Here is a 24,233-nt window from a genome sequence, read left to right on the forward strand (position 1 = left end):
AAAGTTTTCTATTACATGGCAACAAGCTAAGGAGATTGTAAAGAAATGCCCTACTTGCTCTTTTTATAACCAAACATTGTTGCCTGCAGGGACTAATCCAAAGGGTATTGAAAGGAATGAAATTTGGCAGATGGATGTGTTTCACTTTCCAGAATTTGGCAAATTAAAATATGTACATCACACCATTGACACGTACTCAGGTTTCCAATGGGCAACTGCTTTAAGCTCAGAAAAAGCTGATTCAGTAATCACTCATTTATTAGAAGTTATGGCCATCATGGGTATACCTACACAGATAAAGACGGATAATGGTACAGCTTATGTTTCTAGGAAAATGACACGATTTTTTGCTTATTATAATATTAAGCATGTTACAGGTATACCATACAATCCTACAGGTCAAGCAGTTATAGAAAGATCAAATTGAACTATAAAAGATATGTTGAACAAACAGAAAGGGGTGGAAAATACCCCCAGGAATAGGTTACATAATGCTTTATTAACCTTGAATTTTCTCAATGCTAATGAGAAGGGGACAACGGCTGCAGAAAGACATTGGATATTGGAAAAGTCTGCTGAATTAAATCAACCAATTTATTTCAAGGATGTGCTGACCTCACAGTGGAAGCCAGGAGATGTGCTGCGTTGGGGAAGGGGTTTTGCTCTTGTTTCCACAGGAGAAGAAAAATTGTGGATACCATCAAAATTAATAAAGGTTAGATCTGAAGAGAAGAAACCTCTTGGAATGGAGAAATGATAGCATCTACAATGATGATGACGATACAGGTGGTAAGAAAAACATAAAATGGGGGCAGGGTTCTGTTCTTGTCTCCACAGGAAAATGCTCGTCTTTGAAACATTCAAAGGACCCTGGATGTTTGAATACTGACAGATGGACAAATAACTACCCAATATGGATTATCAAGAAAACTGAATAGGTTCTGTGAGTATGAAGCTCTGGAATATACTAAATCATATTTCTGAATTTATAGAGCTGGTTTTGGAGTTGGACTCTTGGCTTGGTTGCTCTCTAATTCCAAGCCTGTTGTTAGGAGAAAAACCCACAGTTTCTGGAGTTTCTGTCTTATGTCAAGAGCCATGATATGAGACAGAAAGAAATATGAGTTTAGAAAACATCTTTGCTTTTCTTCATATCTATCATACTTTTCAATGAATATGTCTATCATACCTTTCATTGAATATATGTTTGTATATGTCTATATAATTAATGTTGAAGTTTTCCACAATGAACAATGAGTTCTTTCTGCACTGACATTTGAAGTTTTCAGGAAGAAGATAGGACCCCCATAACAACATAACAACAACTCCACTCGGTTGATATGATGTCATGATACTGATAGTGCTACTACAAGTTCTGTTTCGGGTATCAGCTGCACAGATGATTCCAACTTGGTTAGCTGAAATGGTGCACATCTTGTATAACATTCTGGCCAGACCTCCACCAAATACTCAGAGACTGTTTGCAATTTTACAAGACATTGACCTTGAAATTTAACCATCATTTTAGTTTCACAGGATCCTCCAGAAAGAACCATACCCCCATGACAGCTGGAAGGAATTCTAGAGGACAACGTCCCCTCTCTCAGCAAAGTTTGTCCTCAGGTTTAGGAACAATATTTAGGGATTGATTATAATTAGTATACGGTTGAGAGTTGGGAAAGGAATTTTATAAGCTCAGGGATCTTTTGGAAAAAAAAAGGGGGGGATAATTGGATAGATAATAATGGTATTTGTGAGTTATTGTTTATAGATAATTACATCAACATATATTGAATATTGTATGTATGCATGCTTCTACCTCTTTAAAACATTTTTTATGTATTGATATATATTGTATTGATATATGTATACCATATTACAGTGTACATTTCTACCTCTGATTAAGATACTCATATATTGTTTATGTATTGATAGTTATTGTTTACATTTGGAGGTCATTGTCCTCATTTATTGCACAGTTGTTTATTCTCTTAGTCTTTAAGTTAGATACATGTTAAGAATTGTAGATCAATAGTCATGTATGTCTGTCATATTTATGGTTAGACTAATCAGGTTCTTTAGATACATAGAGATTATATATAAATAGTCTTCAACCTCTTCGAAGAGCTGTAGAAAATGGCATTTAATTTAATCTTAATGTTCTGTGTAGTGAGACACAATCACTCCTGGCAACACCGACCTATTCCTGAGAGATTGTTGAGCACCAAAGACACTCCACTTGGAGCTTGTCTTCTTGACAAAACTGGCCTCTGGGTAAGGAACTGCCCATACCTCAACTACTGACAAATACACGGTATCCGGAAATGGATAAACAGAACTGTCAAATCTTGCCAAGACAGGGTAAGATGGTTTTGAAAAATCTCTTGCCTGTTAAAATCCGGAAATGGATAAACAGAACTGTTAAATCTTGCCAAGACATGGTAAGATGGTTTTGAGAAATCTCTTGCCTGTTAAAAATAATCTGTCAGTTATTCTAGGCCTTAGTCAAAGTTGGTTGCTTCAACGCTGCAAACAGGTCTTTGGTGATTGCCCAGGTAGCCAGTTGTCTCTGTGATTTGTTGCATGTTTTGGAAGTTCTTTGATTGCACTTCCTAATTACTCAGGTAACATTATTTCCCTTCTCGGATCTTCTATGGGGTTGAAGACTAGATAAATGTAGCTACTTTCCTCTCATGATTTGACCAAGTTATTTATTATACAAGACTTTAGCTAGTTAGAATAGGATATTTGTACTTATTGTATATAATTGTGTAGGTTTGTACTTACTGTATATAATTTTGTAGTAGGCTTAGAACTCTCTTACTTAAACAAAAGGGGGAGGTGCTGCGGGAGTATCTTCCGCTGCTTCAGCCAATAGTCGCTGAAGCACGAGCCCACAGTGCTGTGGGAGGGCCTTCCGCTCCGTCAGCCAATAGCCGCTGAAATACCAGCCCACTGGGGCGTGGTATATTTCTCTTTTAAAAAGAGCCACAGATCTCGGCTCAGGCCTCTTGGTTCTGGCGCTTGGTCCCGGCTCCTGCTCCTGGCTCCTGCTCCAGCGACTAGGCTCCTTTCCTGACGGTTTATGGTGTATGTAAGTTTTACCCCCCAAAATAAATAACCCCTTAAAGCATAACTGGTGTGGGACTGATTCACCATTAGAATATTAAGCAACCTTTAAACAATTGTGCAGTAAAGGACAATGACCTCAAAATGTAAACAATGTATAAATATGTTAACCAGAGGTAGAAATATATAATGCAATATGATAAATATATCCTAAAATTGTATCAATATACAAAATGTCTTAAACAGAGGTAGAAACATGCATGCATACAATATGACAAAATAATTTTGCATAGGTGGTGTACAAATATTGTATTCAGAAATAACACACATTCAGAGATGACACACATATATGCAACAAACTCTAAAATTTACACAAAAATGAAAAATAATGAAGAAAAGTAAAAGTCATCTTGGAAAACAATACCAAAGCAGATACATAAAAATAAAACAATAGGAAGAAAAACAAAACGAAAAACTAGTAGCAAAGTCAACCCATCTGTACTAACTGGCTCCAAATGGTACCAAGATAATGCATTGTTGTTGTTGCGGCCTGGATGCTGCTCTCAGTCTTTCAGTGTAACGGAGGTCTGTTTACCAACAGCTCTCTGAGCCATGCTCACAGCCCTAGCTCCAGGGACATGGCGGGTCTATGTTTCCATGAGGCAGCTTGTAGTGCTCTGCTCCTAAACCCCATTTAACTGCTCCATAACAGGACCTCCCAAAAGAACAAGAGCCGTTCATGCTGCCCGCAGCTGTGCAAGCAACCAGCACGAACCAGGAAGCCTTCTCTTAAAGAAGCCACACTGCTGCTTACAGCCAGCAAACAGAGCCTGTCTGAAACAAACATGGCTACCAAGAAGCCCTGCTTGACTCCTATTTTTGTGGGTCTAGAAGTCCTCTTTTTTTTTTTCTCAAGCTTTCTAGGTCTTGTGTGGATCCATGCCCCAGATGGTGTGCGCCAATTTGTTGGCTTACAAAAGAGTTCCACAATGGCCCAGAGTGGAGTCTAACAAAGGTTTGCTTGTCTGGGGATGAACTCACAGGAAGAGTAGCGGTCCAGGACTGCATTCTCTGGGAACTAGAAGTCCCAGAGGCCTATCCAAGAGGCCTGTGCACGCTTTTTGTTTGCATTTACAGTCCATGAGGTCAGTATCTTAAAGGCTATTGGCTGAAGGAGTTCCCACAGCATAAGAGTAAAACAACGTTTCTACTGTGGAAATCACAAATTTCCTGTATGTACCTTGGAGCTCTATTAGTACTTCAAGATAAGAAAATGCATCTACGGAACACCTATCTATGTTCATAGAAGTCTTGTTTAAAAGCCAATAAATGGAAATTATCCAAATATTCCAAACCAGGAAAACAATAAACACATTGTATGGCATCTCTACACAGGAATATTACTGAGCAGTGAAAGGAACTGGATATGATCTCATGGTTATAATCCTAGTGCAGGGAGGACAAGGCAGGACAATCAGGAATTCAGGGCCACCCCGGCTTACACATCAGTAGGAATCCAGCCTGGGCTACAAAGGGAGATCTGTCTTAAAACACTTTTACAAGAGCCATTTATGACTATGCAAAAACAAATGAATTTATTTCATCTATGTTATTTTGAGGGAAAAACAAAATACATAAAGTGCATAAATACATAAACGGGCATAGCCTCATGGTTTTGTCTACATTAAACTGCAAACGTCGAGTAGCACAGCTTCTTGGTTAGTTTGAGCTCGCTGGATCTCAAGTGCAGTGGAGCATGCTGTTGTTTCTCCCCTCAACGGTTTCCTGGAGCAGTTGTGGGCCCAGGGCGGAACCTGAGGCCGATGGTTGGGGTGATATCTGAACACTCGATAGCCCACCTCCGGGGTGCGGCAACCCAGTCATGATGCTGTGATCTCCCCATGGCCCTCAGAGTTTTCCGTGGGGCAAAGGTGGTGGTGCTGAGAAGGATGAGGAAAGTGGGGCAAAGGATGAGGAGGATGGGAGCAGGGGCTTTCCACACCCTGACCCCACGGGAAGTGAGGTCGGTGGAGAAAAGGGAGGAACAGGATGGTGCTAAGAGAAAAGTTGGGGCTGAATTTCACCAGCTGTGAAAGGGAAGAAAGTGGACATGAAAAAGGACAGTTATTAAAGAGAAGCAAGAGGAATGGGGGCAGGAGAAAGAACGACCAGAAAGGAACGAATGAAACAATTGTTACTAGATGGTAATATGTATTTGTGGTCTTTGGAGGCAGGGTCTCTCTCCATGGTACTGCCTGTCCTGGAACTCACTCTGTAGACCAGGCTGGCTCCAAACTCACAGAGATCCTCTTGCCTCTGCCTCCCTACCACTGTTATTAAAGACGTGCACCACATGCCTGGCTTGATGGTCATAAATATTAAAAAAAAATAAATTTCAGTAGCAGAGGGAAAAACCAGCAGAGAGACCAAAGGAAGAATGTCTACGCAGAAAGGCAAAAGGAAAATATTGCGTGAGAAAACCAGCTGAGAGAAGGGAGAAGAGAGGAGGAGAAAACGAACAATGACGGACCAAGCTGAGGAGGGAAAGAGAAATTGAGGGAGTTGAGGAAAAATGTGAAAACTAAACCCAGCTACAGTGAGGCACAGGGAGCCGACTGAAGGCTCGCAGGTCTCCACGGTGGAGCCCTGGACCAGAGCCAGTCTGGTGTTACAGAGTTTGAGACCCCAGTAAAGAGACCGCAGACTCAACCTGGATTATAGCTAGCTAAATTTGTGGATATTGCTAGCAGAACAACAATCTCTAAGCCGGACGAGATTGGCATGCAAAAGGGAAGGGAGAAGGATTTTTTTTTAAAGGGAAAACTACAAGCAGACCTGGGTCTCTGCATAAGCAAGTCAGGATTTGTTCTGCCCTGCCAAGGTGCAGTAGCCAAGGCAACCTCAAAACAGTCCTTAACCGCACCAAGCAAGCTATAGAAACCAAAAAGCAGTTGGTTATAGCAGGACGGGCAGATGGTTGACCGCAGGTGTTCATTGGTGGGTGGGGGTCACTGAGTCAGGGTTTCTCGGAACTTATCTTTGAGAGGCTGCGGTGAGGGAGTCACAGAGGGCTAGTGGGTACCTAGCATAAAACGGGGTGTCTTCAGCTATCACACTGCCACAAATTCAGTTCCACGGAAGCCCATCCAGAGGCTCCCTCCCAAAGAAGCCAAGGGATCGTCAGAAAGAGGAATACCCAAGTCATCACCGTCTCCGGTGGCTCGTAAGGACAAAGTGTCCCATGCCTTGAAACCGGGCAAAGTTCAGAGACAGTGTGGCGAAAAAGCATTCCTTACCTGGAGCTCTCTGAACTTGAAAATCAGAATTTTTAAATAACCTGTTCAATTATGTGACGATTGACCAGTGCCTGCTTTTTTTTTTATCTTGGTGTCTGCACTGCCCTTAGAGGTTCACTGAGGACGATGCTCTCCACACCTGGTTTTCACAGACGTTTGAAGGTTGATTCTGGCCCATTGCAGGATGGCTAACAGAGGTGTTTGTGTTTGTTTTATAATACATTAGGCTATCACAACAAAAGCGATAGTTTATTTTTTTTTAACAAAATGAAAGAGAATGTTAAGTCTAGTCCATGGTGGTAAAGACCAAGAGTGGCTGTCTGGGGACAGGCGTGATGAAAACGGCTTGACGGGAGCGGGACTAGCGTGAGTGATGGCTAGAAATGTATACATGTATGAAAAACTCAAAATACCCCAAATATCGTAAAGCTCTCCATTTTGCACGAAAAGGATGGAGGAATCTCAGAAAGCTTACAGCTTGTAGATTTAGGGACGCTGCCTAAGATCTGGTCCCAGAATGGTCCTCTGTTCTGCTCGGGAGGAATTCTGGTTGCCTGGTGGTAACCATGGTTACAGAGTTCAGCCCCTCTAATGTGACTACTCTACTGCCAGCAATCGGTTAGTGTGCCCAAAGCCCAGGGATGTGGCGTAGGAAGTGTTTGGGGCTGATGCTAGCACACCTTTGCTCAGCCAGTGTCCATCTGTTTGGGAAAATCTCATTCTGAACTTTCTTATTGGCTGGCAGGTATACAGACCTAAAACCTTACTTTAGGTTTTAGATATCATGTACTAGGAGTGGGCCGTGACCGAATTGCCTTGCCTGGTTGATTCAACGTCTTTTCCTTCATCTATAGAAGGGGCTGGTGGCGAGGAGGGTGGGCATTCAGAGATGCAGAGTTGGAAAACCATGCAGCTTTAGAGGTTTTACACGTTTAGTGTTCCTCTATTTCCTACTCTTTGTAACTTACACTCCAAAATATCCCGCGAGAAGGGTGTCTGGCTTTAACAGACCCCATGATGATCATTCTCCTACTTGGCCTCAGCTGTCAGCTTGACGTGCCGGAGGGCAAGCATACGGGCATTCCCTTGACTGCCAATTGATGTCGGACAGCCCAAACTACGGTGGGCGGTCACCTCTCTAGGCAGGTGGGTTTGGGCTGTGTGAGAAAGGCAGCTGAACATGAAAGAGTAAGTCAGTAAGCAGGGTTCCTCTGTGGTCCCTACTTCAAGTTCCTGCCTTGATTTACGGCATTGGAAGCTGATGGCGGACTGCAACCCTGTGGGATGAAACCAATCCTTTCCTTCCAAAACCAAACTAGGCGGGTCATCCTTTTTGCGTACATTTCCAGAAAAGTTGCACAAGGAGGAGCATGTCTACTGGGGACAAAACATCACCTACGTACGCAGGCCCAGAGGGCGCAACTGCTTGTACCACCCGGACCGCACCCTCAACCCGCGAGCATCCCGTTACCTCTTTCTCGTGGGTGAAGTTCTCGAAGACGGCGCTAAAGGATTCGTTCATTTTCCTCTTTTCTTCTTCCGACTCTAGCTCAAACTTTTTTGTTATCCTATGTTCTGCGGAGGAGAGAGCAAAGCAGGTCTGAGTGAGAATGTGGAGGAAACGGGCCAGAGTGAAAGCCCCAGAATGACTGAAACAAGAAGCAATGAGGGCCTTTCGCTTGGGTTGCACGCTCTGACCCTCAGCTGGGGAGGTCAACGGTAGCCACACGGGATTATCTCAGTTCTACAGTGTGTGGTTTAGTTCTAACAGACCTAGCTGTCCTGGAACTCTCTCTGTAGACCAGGCTGGTCTCAAACTCACAGAGACCCACCTGCCTCTGCCTCCTGAGTGCTGGGGTCAAAGGCGTGTGCCGTTTTGATACTCTCGTCCCGGGAAAAGCCCGCAGCTTCTGCGGTACTCACTCTGTTGTAACAAAATCTTCTCCCTCTCCAGCTTCTCATCCTTCTCCCATTCTGCCTTCCGCTTTGTCCACCTGTCTTCCATCTCATCATAAATGCTGTCCTGTAGAGGCGCAATGGATAGAGCTATAACGTGGGGGACACTGCAGAGGCTGTGGCTGCGTCCTTGGGCGCTTGGCACAGCACCCGGGCCTCACCGGGGGCTCCTGGGTGGGTGGTCCTTAAGAAAAAAACGATCCCAGCTAAGCTCGCTGGAGAGCAGGGATACGCCCAGGGATCAAGGGTCATCTACCAGCAGCGTTCGCCAAGCTGGATCCCGACTTCCTTTGGAGACAGGTAAGGCTCCCTGTGTCAGAGAATCCCATCCAGTTCCGCATTCCCTGGGAGAGAGCTCCGACATTGGAACTTCATCAGACTTGGGGAAACGTCCTATTTTGTTTTCTACTGCTGCGATAACAGTCTGATCGAAAGCAATTTGGGTAGGAAAGGGTTTGTTTGGCTTATACTCCCAAGCTACAGCCCATCACTGAGAGAAGCCAGGGCAGGGGCTGACACAGAGGTCTTGGAGTAGGTGGTGCTTACTGGCTTGCTCCCAGGGCTTGCCCAGCCTGCTAACCTGCCCAGGGGTGGCCCCACCCACAGTGGGTTGGGCTCTCCCACATGAATTATTAATTTGGAAAATGCTCCACAGACTTGTCCACAGGCAATGGAGGCAATTTCTCCAATGAGGTTCCCTCCTTCCAGAAGATTCCATTTTGTGTCAAGCCAACAACTCTGTGAAAGGCCTTAGATATGTTCCTTCCTTTGACCAGCATTCTGCTGCTAGGATCAAAGATGTCCAAAGCGCTATTTCCTGTTACACCGAGTGATGGAAACAGCACATGGTCACCTAGAAGGGGGCAGTGAGATCCCCAAGGCCCGTTCACTAGGATAGCAGTCATGAAAAAGAAGGGACAGGCACCAATATGCCCAATGAGAAGAAGATACAAAAATGGACCTAGATTCGCTATACCATGGTCTCAGTGAAAGTTAAGACTAAGCACAGGTGTTTGCAGGGGTCACCTCTGGGGAGTGACGATTCTTTCTTTTTGGTGTTGCTGTTGTTGGTTATTTCCACTGGGAGAAAAAAAAATGGATTTACTTGTTTTATGTGCTCTGTCTGCATACATGTCTGTGCACTTATGTGCGTGCCTGGTGCCCGAGGAAGCCAGAAGAGAGCATTGAATCCCCTGGAACTATAGTTACACATGGTTTTGAGCCACCATGTGGGTGCTGGGAACTGAATTTGGGTCCTTCGGAAGCAGCAAGAACTCCACTGCTGAGCCATCTCTCCAGCCCTTATCTCCCCCCCTTTTTGAAAAACAGTCAACAGCTAGTACTGTGAGGACCACAAACATTTTTTTTCAATAGATCTTCTCAGGTTTGTGTCGGGGACCAGTCTCAACAAAAGTACCTCTCTCCAGGTAGAGGCACGGGGAATTAGAAATATAGTAAAGATTATGAAGATGTGAATGAAAATAATAAAATGGAGAAACACAGAGTGGTATCGGGAGGGAATTCCAGTGAGTACTGAAATTTGTTTCTGTTTAATTTCCAACTGTTTAAAATACCCCTGATCCCAAACGGTAGGAGTAAGACAAAAAAACAAAAACAAAAACAAAACCTCCTACATTAACAGGACACAATGAAAGAACACACCAGTTGAAGGTCGCGGGCTGCATTCATAGTTCAACATTCTGTTGCTAGAACAAAACAAGTCACCAAAACATTCTGTAGGCAAACCACTCCGTGGGTGGAATCCATGTTACCGCCTTAAGGGAACGGAAGCTTTAACTGGAGTCTTAGACTTTTGTCTGAGGTAGGAACACACTGCTTCTCTATCCCTGAAGTGCAAGGCTCGGTTATTAGCCACACCTATAAACAATAACCTTGAGAGAGCAGAACTCTCTGCTCTATACCTAGGTGCGACCTTTGTTTGAGGCAGAAGCACAATGACCCTGAAGGAACTAGAGGAAAGTTCCCACTATCTGGTTGGAACTTTGGTCGACGTGGAAATAGGCTCACATTTCCGAGTCCCTTCAGATTTGCATGGCTGGTTTGTCAAGCGTGGAAGCCTCGGGCTCATGCTTCCTGCTGGGTACATAGTGACGCTGTGGTACCACAGTGGCACCAGCGGAAGGATGTGAGAATCTCTACAGATCTACACTCTTCCCCACGTTGTCAGCCAGGAATGAGCCTTGCTTCTCTCCAAATCTACTGTACAGCTCTGAATCTCACCTGATACATGTGGAACATATTCTTCAGGTACTTATACTCCTTGCCCATGTCCTCTGGAAGAAAAGAAAGGAAAAATGGGCATCACTTTCTGACAGGCGCCCTTTCCAAACCTCGCATGAACGCCTCAGCACCATGCCCCTGCTCCTCCCAGCTAATAAAATCTTTACCCACTCCCAGCTGCTTCTAGAAGCTTACTAAAAGCCCCGGATGTTGGACCCTGCCTGAGCCGACTGATGGAGCGTCTCTGGGTACTTTCTGACCAACAGGCTTCTCAGAGATGTTGAAACTAACACGCCCTTTTCGTAAGAGCTCCCAGGAGTAATCCTTGTCTGCGGGAGGGAGGGATACCACCTCCCAAGGTGCATCCACTTCTCTTTTTAGCCATGTTTCTCCCTTTATGACGGGTTCTGAAAACCACGCGCTCTCTTGAGGAAATTAGTAAGCAGGCGAAGTATAAAGAAGACGCTAACGTAAAATAAAGGACTGCAGTATAGACTCTATAGTGTAGGGTTTCTCCTTCTCTCTGTGGGCGCTAGACTATAAACCCAGAACCTGAAGAATGCAGACACTGCTCTTTCCAAGGGCGCTGTAAGCAGTGTGATCTGCTCAGTACAGCCCTTTGTACTAAAGAGCCTTGCAATCACAGATATCAATCAGGAGGTAATAAAACACTATCATTTTACATGTGAGCAAACCTGAAGACATCAAAATGATATTATAATTTTAAAACTTTAAAATGCACTTAAAACATTTCACATTCTCACTTTGCAGATAAAACAGATCCTCAGAGAAAAGTAAGTGCATGGCCCTCCCTTTCCAGTGTCTTTCTCAAGACACACTCATCCCCCTGGGCTTCGGAAAGGAAATTTTAGGGCTGTGCTAACCCCTGGCCATGGGGCCGGGACTAACCGCCTTTCCCAGGCTTCCTCCCAGGGTCTGACAGTACCTAGCTTTTCCTGAGCAGAAGCCTTCTCCACCTTCAGGGCCTCCTTGTAGCTGTTCTCTAACTTCTCCAGCTCCAGTTTGTGAGCCTTTTTGAGCTCCCTGTGGGGCAATCAGGGAAAAGGAATCCAGAGTCGGTAAGCCGGCTCAGCAAATAAGGGGCTTGCCGTGGAAGCCAAACTAACTCGACCCCTGGAAGCCATGGCGAAAGGAAAGAGTTGACTTCCGAAAGCGGTCTTCTGCGATCCACAGGCACACTGTGACCAAGCACAAACACACACACACACACACACTTAAGTTCAGAGTTGAACTGTTGCACTGATAACACACACACACAGAGGTTCAGAGTTGAGCTGTTGCACTGACACACACATGCACACATGCAAACACACGCATACACACAGAGGTTTAGAGTTGAGCTGTTGCACTAACACCACACACACGCACGCACGCACGCGTGCACACACACACGCATGTGCACGTGTGCACACTCATCGAGGTGGTGCCCTCACTTCCTGGAGCATTCTCCTGGCTTCTATCAAGAGTGAGACAGCCTACAATCACGGCTTGTTTGTGAGACCTCAACAGTCAACACTTGCTGCTTACAGTTCACTTACAGAAGAACCCCAGGTCCAGCCAGGATCCATATGCTGATAGTGTCTGAGTATCAAAGTGAGAGCCTCCAGGCCATAAATCAGATGAAAGACACAAATGTATATCACTAAAGGAGAAAGGTTAATCTGCAAAGATTACATGCTGTACTATCCTAACGTTAGGCAAGAAAAATCTGTGGAGATGACAGACCAATCAGTGGTTTCTAGGCATTGCCTTGGGAAGGGTTGGGGAGGGATCAGTAGGTGGGGCATGCTGAGATAAATCCTAAAGCCCCTTTGTCAACACTCTCACAGTGAAGACAGGTCCGCACATGCGTCTTCTCCAAACACACAGCGTGTTCTGCACCAGGGCTGACCCCTGAGCAGGTGATAATGATGTACCAATGCAGGTTCATCGACTGCAACAAACGTGCATCTTTCAGGGATGTTCTAGAAGATGAGGGAGGCTGTAGGATGGGGCGTGGGGGTGGATGAACACTCTGTCTTTCTAGTCATTTTGCTGCAAACTTTAAACTGTTGAAAAGTAATGAAACAAATAAATATGTCAATGCGTATGTAAAATGCTGTGGCTCACGTGGGGTGCCATCTCTACTAGGATTTCAATTTTGTTATAAACAGTGATTTATATTCCTGATACTTATGGAGTAAAGTATGGTGTTCTAATTTATGAATACATTGTGTAATAATTAAAACAATCTAGTTGGCACATCCATCAACTCAATGATTAATTTCTTTTTTTTTTTTTTTTGGTGAGAATATTTTAAATTCACTTTTTTTTAAAAGTTTTTCGTTTTGGTTCTTAATTCTGCTTGTGTGTGTGTGTGTGTGTGTGTGTTTGTATGTGTGAGTGTAGTGCCTGCAGAAGGTGTGAGACCCCCCCTGGAACTGGTGTGACAGTTGGGAGCTGCCACACCAATGCTGGGACCCAAATGCAGGCCTTTTGCAAGAACGGGATGTGCTCCTAACCACTGAGCCATCTCTTCAGTCTTAAAATTTACTCTTATGCAATTAAAGATGAAGAGCATAATATTATTACTACTCTAAGACCTAAAAAGCTCTTGGAAAAAACATTTCTCCTGTTTGGGATTTTTATACACCTTAAAACATTTTTATTACATTTCTTTATTTAGTGTATATGGGTGTGTGTTCGTGTGTGCACATGTGTATGCATGTGTGCATGTGTGTGTGTGTGTGGTGTGTGAGAGTGTGTGCATGTGTGTATATGGTGTGTGTGTATGGTGTGTGCATGTGTGTATGGTGTGTGCGAGTGTGTGCATGTGTGTGTATGGTGTATGAGCATGTATGTGCATGTGTGTGTATGGTGTGTGTGAGTGTGTGCATGTGTGTGTGCACTGCACATGTGTGCATGGAGGTTGGAGGGTGATAGAAGGGGCTCAGTCTCCTAGCACATGGGTCCTAGAGATCAAATCCAGGTCATTAGACCTGTTGGTAACAATGGCCCAAATTCTGTAGACTTTGACCATCACATCTCATGGGCTGGCCTAAGGAAACATTTATCTATGTTCTGTTTTCTGTGAGGTTTAGACTTCAAGTATAAGTGAGAACACATTAATTTGCCTTTGCTGGCTTATTTCACTGAGCATAATGCCCTCCCCTGCCGTCCATGTTGTCACAACTGAGAGGATTTCTTTCTCTCTTGAGGCAGAATAGCATTTTAAAAAATCTCATCCGTTGACAGAACTCAGGTTGGTTCTATAATGAGATGATTGTGCACAGTCTGGAGGTTCACACTCTCTTATCAGGAACCTAAAATTGTTCTTAAAAAAAAAAAAAAGACAACCAGAAAGTAACTATAAATAAGTGACTGTGGAAAACACAGCAAAGGGTCCTGTCTCTCCATAGGCTTCAAGATGCTTCTCCCTCACAGACAACTGTGGGAGAATTGTCTGTATTCTGTCAATCATGTATTTTAATAAAACGCTGATTGGCCAGGCAGGAAGTATAGGTGGGTCAACCAGACAGGAAGTGGAGGCGGGGCAATGAGAATAGGATAAAGCTAGGGAGGAGAAAGCTCCCTCTGTCACTCCTGCGCAGACCACCGAAGAGGCAGCATGTAACTTGCCCAGCTGAGAAAGGTACGGAGCCATGTGCTAGCATAGATAAGGATAATGGGGTAACATAAGTTATAAGAGTTAACAAGAAGCCTGACCTAATGGGCCAATCAGTTTATAATCTTATGGAGTCCTGTGTGTGATTTTCCTTGGGTGTTGCCGGTTGTGGGGTACTGAGCGGGACAGATACCCCAACAAGCCTGCCCCTCATGCTACAGACAACACATTCCCTTCTCCCTCCCTCGGACTTGCTCTGTTCCTTGTCCCCCATCTCTTTGTTGGTCCAGAGCAGGGAACACGGAAGGAAGGAGGAGGAGGGAAAAAGAGAGGAGGAGGGGAGAGAAGGGGGAATAGGCTCACAACAGATCGTGTACGACAAAACTTTGTGGAGAACAAAAACCGGCTTTTCTCAGCGACCGATCAAAAGAAATATTACAGTGGAAACGAAAAAGGATGCATGATGGGAAAGCAGGAACACGAAGCACAAAGGGCTTCTTCATCTTAGCGGCCTCAAAGGAAGCCGCCCCGCTCTCTGAAGTCGCCCTCAGGGAACTGGATCCCGCCCAGGCTTTGCCCATGCGCTTTAGCCAGGAAGCCTACCTGTTCTCATTTTCTAACTTCCGTTTCATCTCGGCGCAGCGGAGATCCATCTCGCTGGAGAGCTGGAAATGGGGCCAGTGTTAGCGTCACCTGCAGGACTCGGCCGCCTCTGATCTACGTGAAGCCCCCTCCGTTCGGAGGGGACGCCTGCCTCTGTCTCTCCTGGGTGGGCTCTGTGGTGCTGAGGGCGCACACTCAGCGAGGGTCCCCTGCCTGATCACCACCTAGGTGATCAGGCCTAGGCACCACCTTGTTTACTGTTTGTCCCTGGGTCTGGTTCCTTCTGTCTTTCCATTGTGTGGCGTGGTCTTTGGATTTGTTCACACTTGGAAACAGCTTATTTAGCAACAAACTTGGCTGAAGAAGTCGAAAAGAACCAGCCCTCAGACTGGTGTGTGCAGACACATCAAAGGCCTACCTGTGACCATACACTCCCCCCTCACTCTCCTCCCTGCCTCCAGCGGGAAGTTAAACCATCTTGGCTGCATGACTCCTTGGAGAAGAACAATCGCACCCACACTGTGGGCTGGGTCCTTCTTTAGTGGTCAGGTGTGCTGAGGCCATGGGATATGGCCTTCTTCAAGTCTCTGCCTGCTGTTATCTGTCTGTCTGTGGTGTTAGTGACTCTTTCAGAAACGTCTTATTCCTAACCACCATCTCACAAAGAGGAACGCTTTCAAGAAGCCCCCCACCCCCAATACGGACAGTCTTCTAAAGCCGCCTTTCATGGGGCCTGTGCTGGAGAGCCAAACGTGAATTTATCTGAAGCCCCGCCCCCACCATCTTTCACAGTTGGTGCAAGTTTCTCAAACCTCAGTTTCCATTTTGTAGGAGAAAACATCAAAACGGCAGGGTAACAAGATAACAAATCGAAGGCGGGTAAGGTCTGGTCACGAGGCGGCTCACTGTAAGATTCAGACAGGCTGGGACAAACCAGTCTGAGAGGCTGCTATGGGGAGGGAGAGTTTTGCAGCGACACCAGGCAGGGTGCGTGTTCCTGATGTGCCTCTGGGTTCTCAGGCTAGCCCTGGTCGCCAGATACCCCTGCCTGGGCTGGGGAAGAAGGGATCAAACCAGAGCCGATGACCAAAATGTCAAAAAGATCACCTGTTTTAAAAACGCATCTAAGTGTCAGAGGACTCAGCGACCTGTCCAGGAGCATCAGAGGTGAGCCACGGCTGAGAGCGGCAAGTGATCTCTGGGAGCAACAACAGCAGCAGTGTCCCCCAGTGGCTTCCGGAAGCTATCATTAGAAGCTCCCCTGGGAAAGAGCAGCCGTGCCCCCACCGGCATCCACTGCAGCAGTGACCCTTGGGACCTCAGCTCCACCTACCCTTAGAAGAGCGATCACCAGAACCGTGGCCACATAATAATCAAAACACTAAACATACAGATTAAAGAAATAATGTAAAGAGCTGAAAAGGAAAAAGACCAAGTAACATATAAAGGCAGACCTATCAGAATTACACCTGACTTCTCATTGGAGATGATAAAAGCCAGAAAGCCCTGGATAGGCGTTATGTAGACATTAAGAGACCACAGATGCCAGCCCAGAGGACTATACCCAGCAAAACTTTCAATTACCATAGATGGAGAACACAAGATATTCCATGGCAAAACCAGCTTTAAACAACACCTATTCACAAATCCAGCCCTATAGAAAGTACTACAAGGAAAACTCCAACCCAAGGAAGTCAGAAACATTCACAAAAACACAGACAATAGATGATCTCACCGCAGCAAAACCCAAAGAAGGGAAACACACACACAATAACAGCACCAACAACAAAAACTAAAATAACAGGAATTAGTAACCACTGGTTATTAATATCCCGTAATATAAATGAACTCAATTTGCCTATAAAAAGACACAGGCTAACATGGATAGGAAAACAGGACCCTTCCTTCTGCTGCATACAAGAAACACACTTTAACTTCAAAGACAGATATTGTCTCAGAGTAAAGGGTTGAGAAAAAAATTTCCCATAAAATGGGCCCAAGAAAGAAGCAGGGGTAGCTACCCTAATATCCTACAAAATAGACTTCAATTTTGTAGTCTTCAATTTTCAATCAAAAGAGATAAAGAAGGACATTTCATATTCATCACAGGAAAAATCCATCCAAGAGAAAGTCTCATTTCTGAATATCTATGACCCCAATACAAGGGAACCCACATTTGTAAAAGAAACACTACTGAAGCTTAGATTACTCATCAAGCCCACACATAATAGTGGGAGACTTCACCACCCATGTTTCACCACTGGACAGAGAAATAAGGGAACTAACAGATGTTATGACTCAAATGGACTTAAAAGACATTTATAGAGCATTGTACCCAAACACAAAAGAATATACCCTTTTCTCAGAACCTTATGAAACCATCTCAAAAACTGACCACATACATGGTAACAAAACAAATCTCAGATAACAGATAAAAAAAAACAGAATAACTCATGTATCTTATCAGATCATCACGGCTTAAAGTTAGAATTCAATAGTAACACGAATTTCAAGAAGCTCACATACACATGGAAATTGAACAGTGCTCAGCTGAAACACCACTGGGTCAAGGAACAAATAAAGAAATTAAAGACTTCCTAAAATCCAAAAAAAAAAAAAAAAAGATGACCATACAACATACCCAAACTTCTGGGACACAATGAAAGCACTGCTAAGAAGAAAGTTCATAGCACTAAGTGCCTACATAAAAAAAAAAAAAAACTGGAAAAATCCCACACTAATGAATTAACAGAACACCTGAAACTCTAGAATAAAAAGAAGCAAATTTACCCAGAAGGAATGGTGGCAGGGAAAAAAAATCAAATTGAAGGCTGGGATCCATAAAACAGAAACAAAGAAAGCAATACAAAGAATCAATGAGACAAAGAGCTGGTTCTTTGAGAAAATCAACAACATTGACAAACTTTTATGCAAATTAATTAAAAGGCAGAGAGAGAATAGCCAAAATAACAAAATCAGAAATGAAAAGGGGGACATAACAACAAACATTGAGGAAATCCAGAGAATCATCAGGTCATATTTCAAAACCTGTACTACAAAAAATGGGAAGATTTAAAGGAAATGGACAATTTTCTGGATAGGCACTATATATCAAAATTAAATCAAGACCAGACAAACAATTTAAATAGACCTATAACCCCTAAGGAAATAGAAACAGTCATCAAAAGTCTCCTAACCAAAACCAGTGCAGGGTCAGATGGTTTCAGTGCAAAATTCTACCAGAATTTCAAAGAAGAGCTAATATCTATACTCCTCAAATTGTTTAACACAATAGAAGCAGAAGGAACATTGCCAAGTTCTTTTTCCGAGGCTGAAGTTACCCTCATACACAAATCACACAAAGATGCAAGTAAGAAAGAGAATTGCAGACCAATCTCTCTTAGGAACATTGATGCAAAAATACTCAATAAAATACTGGCAAACCGAATCCAAGAACACATCAGAAAAGTAATCCACCATGATCAAGCATGCTTCGTCCCTGAGATGCAGGGATGGTTTAACACATGAAAATCCATCAGTGTAATCCACCATATAAACAAACTGAAAGGAAAAAAACCCACATGATCATCTCATTAGATTCCAAAAAAACCTTCAACAAAATTAAACACCCCTTCATGATAAAGGTCTTGGAGAGACTAGGGATACAAGGAACATTCCTAAACATAATAAAGGCAATATAAAGCAAGCCAATAGCCAACATCAGACTAAATGGAGAGAAACTCAAAGTGATTCTCCAAAAATCAGGAACAAGAAAAGGCTGTCCACTCTCTCCATAATTATTTAATATAATACTCAAATTTCTAGCTAGAGCAATAAGACAACAAAAGGAGATCAAGGGGATACAATTCGGAAAGGAAGAAGTCAAACTTTTGCTATTTGTTCATGATTTGATAGTATACTATGTGACCCCCCCCAAAAAAAAAAATTCTACAAGGGAACATCTACAATTGATAAACACTTTCAGTAATGTGGCAGGACACAAGATTAACTAAAAAAAAAATCAAATCAGTAGCCCTACCATATATGGATGAGAAACAGGCTGAGAAAGAAATCAGAGAAACATCACCCTTCACAGTAGCCACAAACAACATAAAATATCTTGGAGTAACTCTAACCAAACAAGTGAAGGACTTATATAACAAGAACTTTAAGTCTTTGAAGAACAAAATTGAAGAGGGTATCAGAAAATGGAAAAAATATCCCATGCTCATGGATATGTACGATTAACACAGTAAAATTAACAATTTTATCAAAAAGCAGCCTGCAGATTCAATGCGATCCCCATCAAAATCCCAGCAAAACTCTTCACAGAATTTTGAAAGAACAATACTAAGTTTCATATGGAGAAACAAACAAACAAAAAACTCAGGATAGCCAAAACAACCCTGTACAATGAAGGAACATCTGGAGGCAACACCATCCCTGACTTCAAGCTTTATTATAGAGCTACAGCAATGAAAAAAAACTTGGTACTGGCATAAAAACAGACAGGAGGACCAATGGAATTGAATTGAAGACCCTGATATTAACTCAAACACCTGTGAACCCCTGATTTTTGACAAAGAAGCTAAAAATATAAAATGGAAAAGAGAAAACATCTTCAACATATGGTGCTGGTATAACTGGATGTCAACATGTAGAAGAATGCAAACAGATTCATCTCTATCCCCATACACAAAACTCAAGTGCAAATGTATCAAACACCTCAGCATAAATCCATTCACATTGAGCCTCATAGAAGAGAAAGTGGGACACACCCTTGAACGCACTGGCATAGGAGACCACTTCCTAAATATAACACCAGTAGCACAGATACAGAGAACAGCAATTAATAAATGGAAACTCCTGAAACTGAGCGGCTTCTGTAAAGCAAAGGACACAGTCAACAAGACAAAAATAGCAGCCTACAGAATGGAAAAAGATCCTCACCAACCCCACATCTGTCAGAGGCCTGATCCCCAAAATATACAAAGAACTCAAGAAACTAGACATCAAACTACCAAATAATCCAATTTAAAAATGGGGTACCAATTTAAATAAAGAATTCTCAACAAAAAGAATCTCAAAATAGTTGAAAGATACTTAAGGAAATGCAAATCAAAACAACTCTGAGATATCATCTTATACTGATCAGAATGTCTAAGATTAAAAAACACTGATGACAGCTTATCCTGAAGAGGATGTGGAGTAAGGGGAACACTTCTGCATTATTGGTGGGACTGTTAACTTATGCAGCCTCTGTGGAAATCAATATGGCGATTTCTTAGAAAATTAGGAATCAATCTCCCTCAAGACTGAGCAATACTATTTGGGGGCATATACTCAAAGGAGGCACACTCACTTCACAAGGACATCTGCACAACTATGTTCATTGCAACGTTATTCATAATAGCCAGAACCTGGAAACAACCTGGATGTCCCTCGACCGGAGAATGAATGAAGGAAATGTGGTCCATTTACACAATGGAGTACTACTCAGCAATCAATATAAGGATATCTTTAGATTAAGGCAAATAGTCAGAATTAGAAAAAAAAAACATCCTGAGTGAGGTAACCCAGACCCAGAAAGACAAATAGAGTATGTCCTCACTCATAAGTGGCTATTAAGCAGAAAGCGAAGGCTAACCAGCCTGTAGTCCACAACCCCAGAGAAGCCAGAACCCTGATCCAGAAAGATGGAAGCAGATGCAGAGATCCACAGCTAACCCCTGGGCTGAGCTCCTGGAGTTCAATCAAACTGAGGGAGGAGCAATAATATGAACAAAGGGGTCAAGACCATGATGGGGGAACCCACAGAATCAGCTGACCCGAGCTGGTGGGAGCTCACTGACTCCAGACTGACAAACAGGGAACCTGCATAGGACCAACCTAGAACCCCTGAATGCAGGTGACAATGGTGTGGCTTGGGCAGTATGTGGGGCCACTGGCAGTGGGACCAGGATCTAACTCTAAGGCATGAACTGACTTTGTGGAGCCCATTCTCCATGGAGAGATACCTTGCTCAGCCTAGGCAGTGGGGGTTGGGTGTTGGTCCTGCTTCAAGGAGTTGGTGGGACAGACTTAGTTGACTTCCAGGGGAGGTCTTACCCTCTCTGAGGAGCAGATAGGGGTGGGGTGTTGGCAAGAGAGGGGGAGTAAGGAGAAGAGGGCGGGGGAATGGGGATTGGTATGCAAAAAAAAATAAATAAAATTAATTACAAAAAAGTAAACCAAAAAACAATCAAGACTGTGAAAGGACTCCCGCTGCTTCTGAAGAATGAACCCCAAGAACTTCATAGTAGTGATGAGTGCACACTAGGGGCTTCCTGGAAACTTTTGCAGGACACTGAAGGCATCCTCCATGCTGGGGTCATTATCAATAGCTTGGCAACCGCTGCAGCTTGTATCTCAGGACACAGGCAGGAGGTGGGAGTAATTAGTGACCCCCGGGGTGGAGAAGCCGGTGTTACCACATAGCCTGGGGCAGCGGGAGGATGCAGGCAGAGAAATATTGCTCAGTGCATAGTCCTCTTTGTAGAGTCCTGTGCCCAGATAGCATGGCTCACTACAGGAGAGTGTCTAAAATGCTGCCTGGCACACAAATGTTCTGATAGTATCAGTCCCGAGGGTGTGGTAAGTGCCAAGATCACTCACCATTTTCTGGGCAGACTGGTGGTCTCTGTTCATCTGCTCTATGATAGCCGTCAACTCGGAGATCTGCTCCTCAAGGTCAGAGATGATATCGGTCCTGTGGGGCGAACATTTCTGTCACCACCAGAGCATGTTATTCACGCCAGCAAGCCCCAGGTCGCCTGCTCAGCCGCTATCGCACGGAGATGTCTTATTTAGGGTGGTTCTTATTTAGAGTGGCTTATTTAGGGTGATTCTGAATAAGACATCTCATAGCCGAGTGGCTGGACCGCGTGTTTGGCCTTTCGGGTGAGCTAGCCGGAAGCGATGAGGGCAAGCGTGGTGCCTGCTGAGCAGGGGAGAAATAAGAGTGGTGGTGGGGGGGGCACTTATCGGAGTTTTGTTGTCGCTAACTGAAGGCAATGGGGAGAAGGGCAGAGAATTAGGAAACAGAGAAGCTGTGGGAAGACTCATGTTGACAGTTAACTTGAGGGAGACAAGGAGTGGTCCTGGATGGGACTAAGAAGAGGGTTAAATGACTATGTGTGTGAGGCCATGTCTGCAATGCCAGCACTCAAAGACAGGAGGATGGTGAGTTCGTGTCCAGTCTGGGTTAGAAAGCAATATAGTATTTCAAAAAAAAAATTTTTTTTTTCCCCTGAGACAGAGGTTCTCTGAATCACAGCCCTGGCTGTCCTGGAACCTGTTATGTAGATCAGGCTGGTCTCCAACTATCAGAAATTGTTAGGATTCAGGCATTAAGCGGGCCGTCATGTGGCAGCATGCCCCGCCCCCTCCTATGACTGCTAAGTCACTATGTGTTCCGTACGCAGGTGCAAAAGGGACAAGCTCCGCCTATTTCTGCTCTCTTTCCTGCTGCTCTTCGGAAGAGGCCTCTTCTTCCTCTTCCTCTTCCTCCCTTCCTTCCCCTCATCACTCCCTTTATCTCAATAAAGCTCCGCTTGCGGGGCGCGTCACTCCCTCACCCACCATGGGCTCTCACTTGATGCGTGGTCCACCTCGGACTGTTTTTTGCAACAGAGATCTATCTGGCCCTGCCCCCACAACCCTCCTCCTTCCACAGAACTGGTAATTAGAACAATAGTTCCTACGGCGGACTAAAGCTGGAAGGAGGAGACACGGGGCGGGGGCTGGGGGGGGGGAGCCGCCTAGAATACAGTAAGGCGTGAGAGGCCTGAATGCAGGTAGGGCAGTAGAGCAAGAGAGGTCTAGGAGGTAGAATCGAAATGTGTGGGAATGAGCAAGAGGGACATCAGAGGGTAGCAAAAGAGGCGGGGCTTCAGGGAAAGCAATGGCTGGCGCTCAGCAGGATGGACCGGTCTGAACCTCCCAAACTACGTCTCCCAGAGTCATGCAGAAACTGCCTTTGCCCTTAATTCCCTCACTCAGAATCCAGACTATTTGTGAATATTTCACCTGTCCCCGCCCTGGCGGGAGCATCTTCCTCTTCAATGTAAGTTATGCTAGCTGGGCTGCTTCTGAGCAGGGACCTGGGACCAGGACGTGGATATCCGGTGTTTACTGAGGCCAGGCTGGGCTGACCGACTTGGCAGAGCCAGCTCTGAGACATGGGTGTTGATCCAAAGACTTTACCTGGAAAACTTGACTTTGTTCAAGATGTGCGATTCCAAGTGCTTCTTCCTGTTGAACATCTCATCTCCCAAGGTGACCGAAATCTGTTCCCGATTTCGAATGAGTTTATAGCCGGGTGATACCTCAATCACCTCCTGGGTCTCGAGGTGGAAGGGCAAAGGGAAGCCGTGAGCCTTGAGGAGCTGAGGTTCCTCCACCGTCTCTGGGCTTCCTCATCTCTTACACACAGAGACACTGTGCTGAGATTCTGGGGCCCAAGTCCCTTCTGTGCCCCCTTCTCCAGCCGCTACCCTCAAATCTCACAGATTCACTCCCAACACTCACCCCCACGCCCGGACCTCTTAAGCTCAGCAGTGCCAACTGATCCCTCAACACCGCGCCATGCCTCTTCCCCATTCCCCACTGCGGCCAGTAGCCGGGCCTTGTGGGAACTGCTCAACGTTTGGAATTGAAGAGGCTGATTTTTAAATATTTGGCCCTGGCGTTACTTCACATCTCTGTGACTCAGTTTCCTCTCCAGAAAAAAAAAAACAGTGATGATAACATCCGCAAAGGGTGTTTTTCAGGGCGAGAAACAACCAAGTAGCATACCAGGAAATGACTGGCGTGGGTGCAGCAATGTAGGCGGAATCCTGGCAGAGCCATTGGCTAACATGGATACAGTCATAGCTTCTAGACACGTACAGAACCCCCTGCAGGTGACCCAGGCCATTTGTGGTCATCTCCCAACTGACATCTCTGCCCTCACCTCCCTTTAAGTCCCACCCTGAACGGAGGGCCCATCATTTTGTGCTTGAGCTCTACTTTTTTTTTTTTTTTAATGTATTTATTCTTTATGTATACAGTGTTTTGCCTGCATATATACCTGGATGCCAGAAGAGGGCGCCAGATATCATTACAGATGGTTGTGAGCCAACCTGTGGGAATTGAACTCAGGACTGCTGAGTTCAATTAGTGCTCTTAACCTCTGAGCCGTTTCTCCAGCCCTTGCGCTTGGGCTCTTAAGACCCTGTCCCAGCTGATCCGCTTTCACTCCCGGGCTCCCAGCGACACGACCTTCCCACATGATACTATCGTGCTTCTCTTCGCTTACTTGGTTCCTGACCGTTTCCCGCCCTTTAAAGGACTGCGTGGTCCTTGTTTAGGAAGGGGAGGAACGGGCGGAATGATAAAATAAAAAGTGATCAGAGTGTACTACG

General features: G+C 44.7%; 1 protein-coding gene across 3 annotated transcripts in view; it reads right to left on the reverse strand.

Moving 5' to 3' along the window:
• Nucleotides 1-24,233, reverse strand: part of Flacc1 (flagellum associated containing coiled-coil domains 1) — a 43,337-nt gene that overhangs the window by 13,568 nt on the left and 5,536 nt on the right. The window contains exons 1-8 of one of the 3 annotated variants that reach the window (XM_085684278.2): nt 23,359-23,552; nt 23,035-23,174; nt 21,445-21,538; nt 14,791-14,852; nt 11,509-11,606; nt 10,563-10,615; nt 8,289-8,388; nt 7,837-7,940 (exon numbers count right to left, since the gene is read on the reverse strand). In XM_085684278.2, the coding sequence (XP_085540404.1) occupies nt 7,837-7,940; nt 8,289-8,388; nt 10,563-10,615; nt 11,509-11,606; nt 14,791-14,852; nt 21,445-21,538; nt 23,035-23,174; nt 23,359-23,430 (723 nt within the window). In that variant the 5' untranslated portion in view covers nt 23,431-23,552. Of the gene's footprint in view, nt 1-4,637; nt 5,157-7,836; nt 7,941-8,288; nt 8,389-10,562; nt 10,616-11,508; nt 11,607-14,790; nt 14,853-21,444; nt 21,539-23,034; nt 23,175-23,358; nt 23,553-24,233 lie in introns of those variants that run through there. The other 2 variants (XM_085684279.2, XM_048428768.3) reach the window with 2 other exon arrangements.

The sequence above is a fragment of the Myodes glareolus genome, chromosome 27 (genome assembly GCF_982192425.1).
Source record: "Myodes glareolus chromosome 27, mMyoGla1.1, whole genome shotgun sequence".
NCBI classification, from domain to species: domain Eukaryota; kingdom Metazoa; phylum Chordata; class Mammalia; order Rodentia; family Cricetidae; genus Myodes; species Myodes glareolus.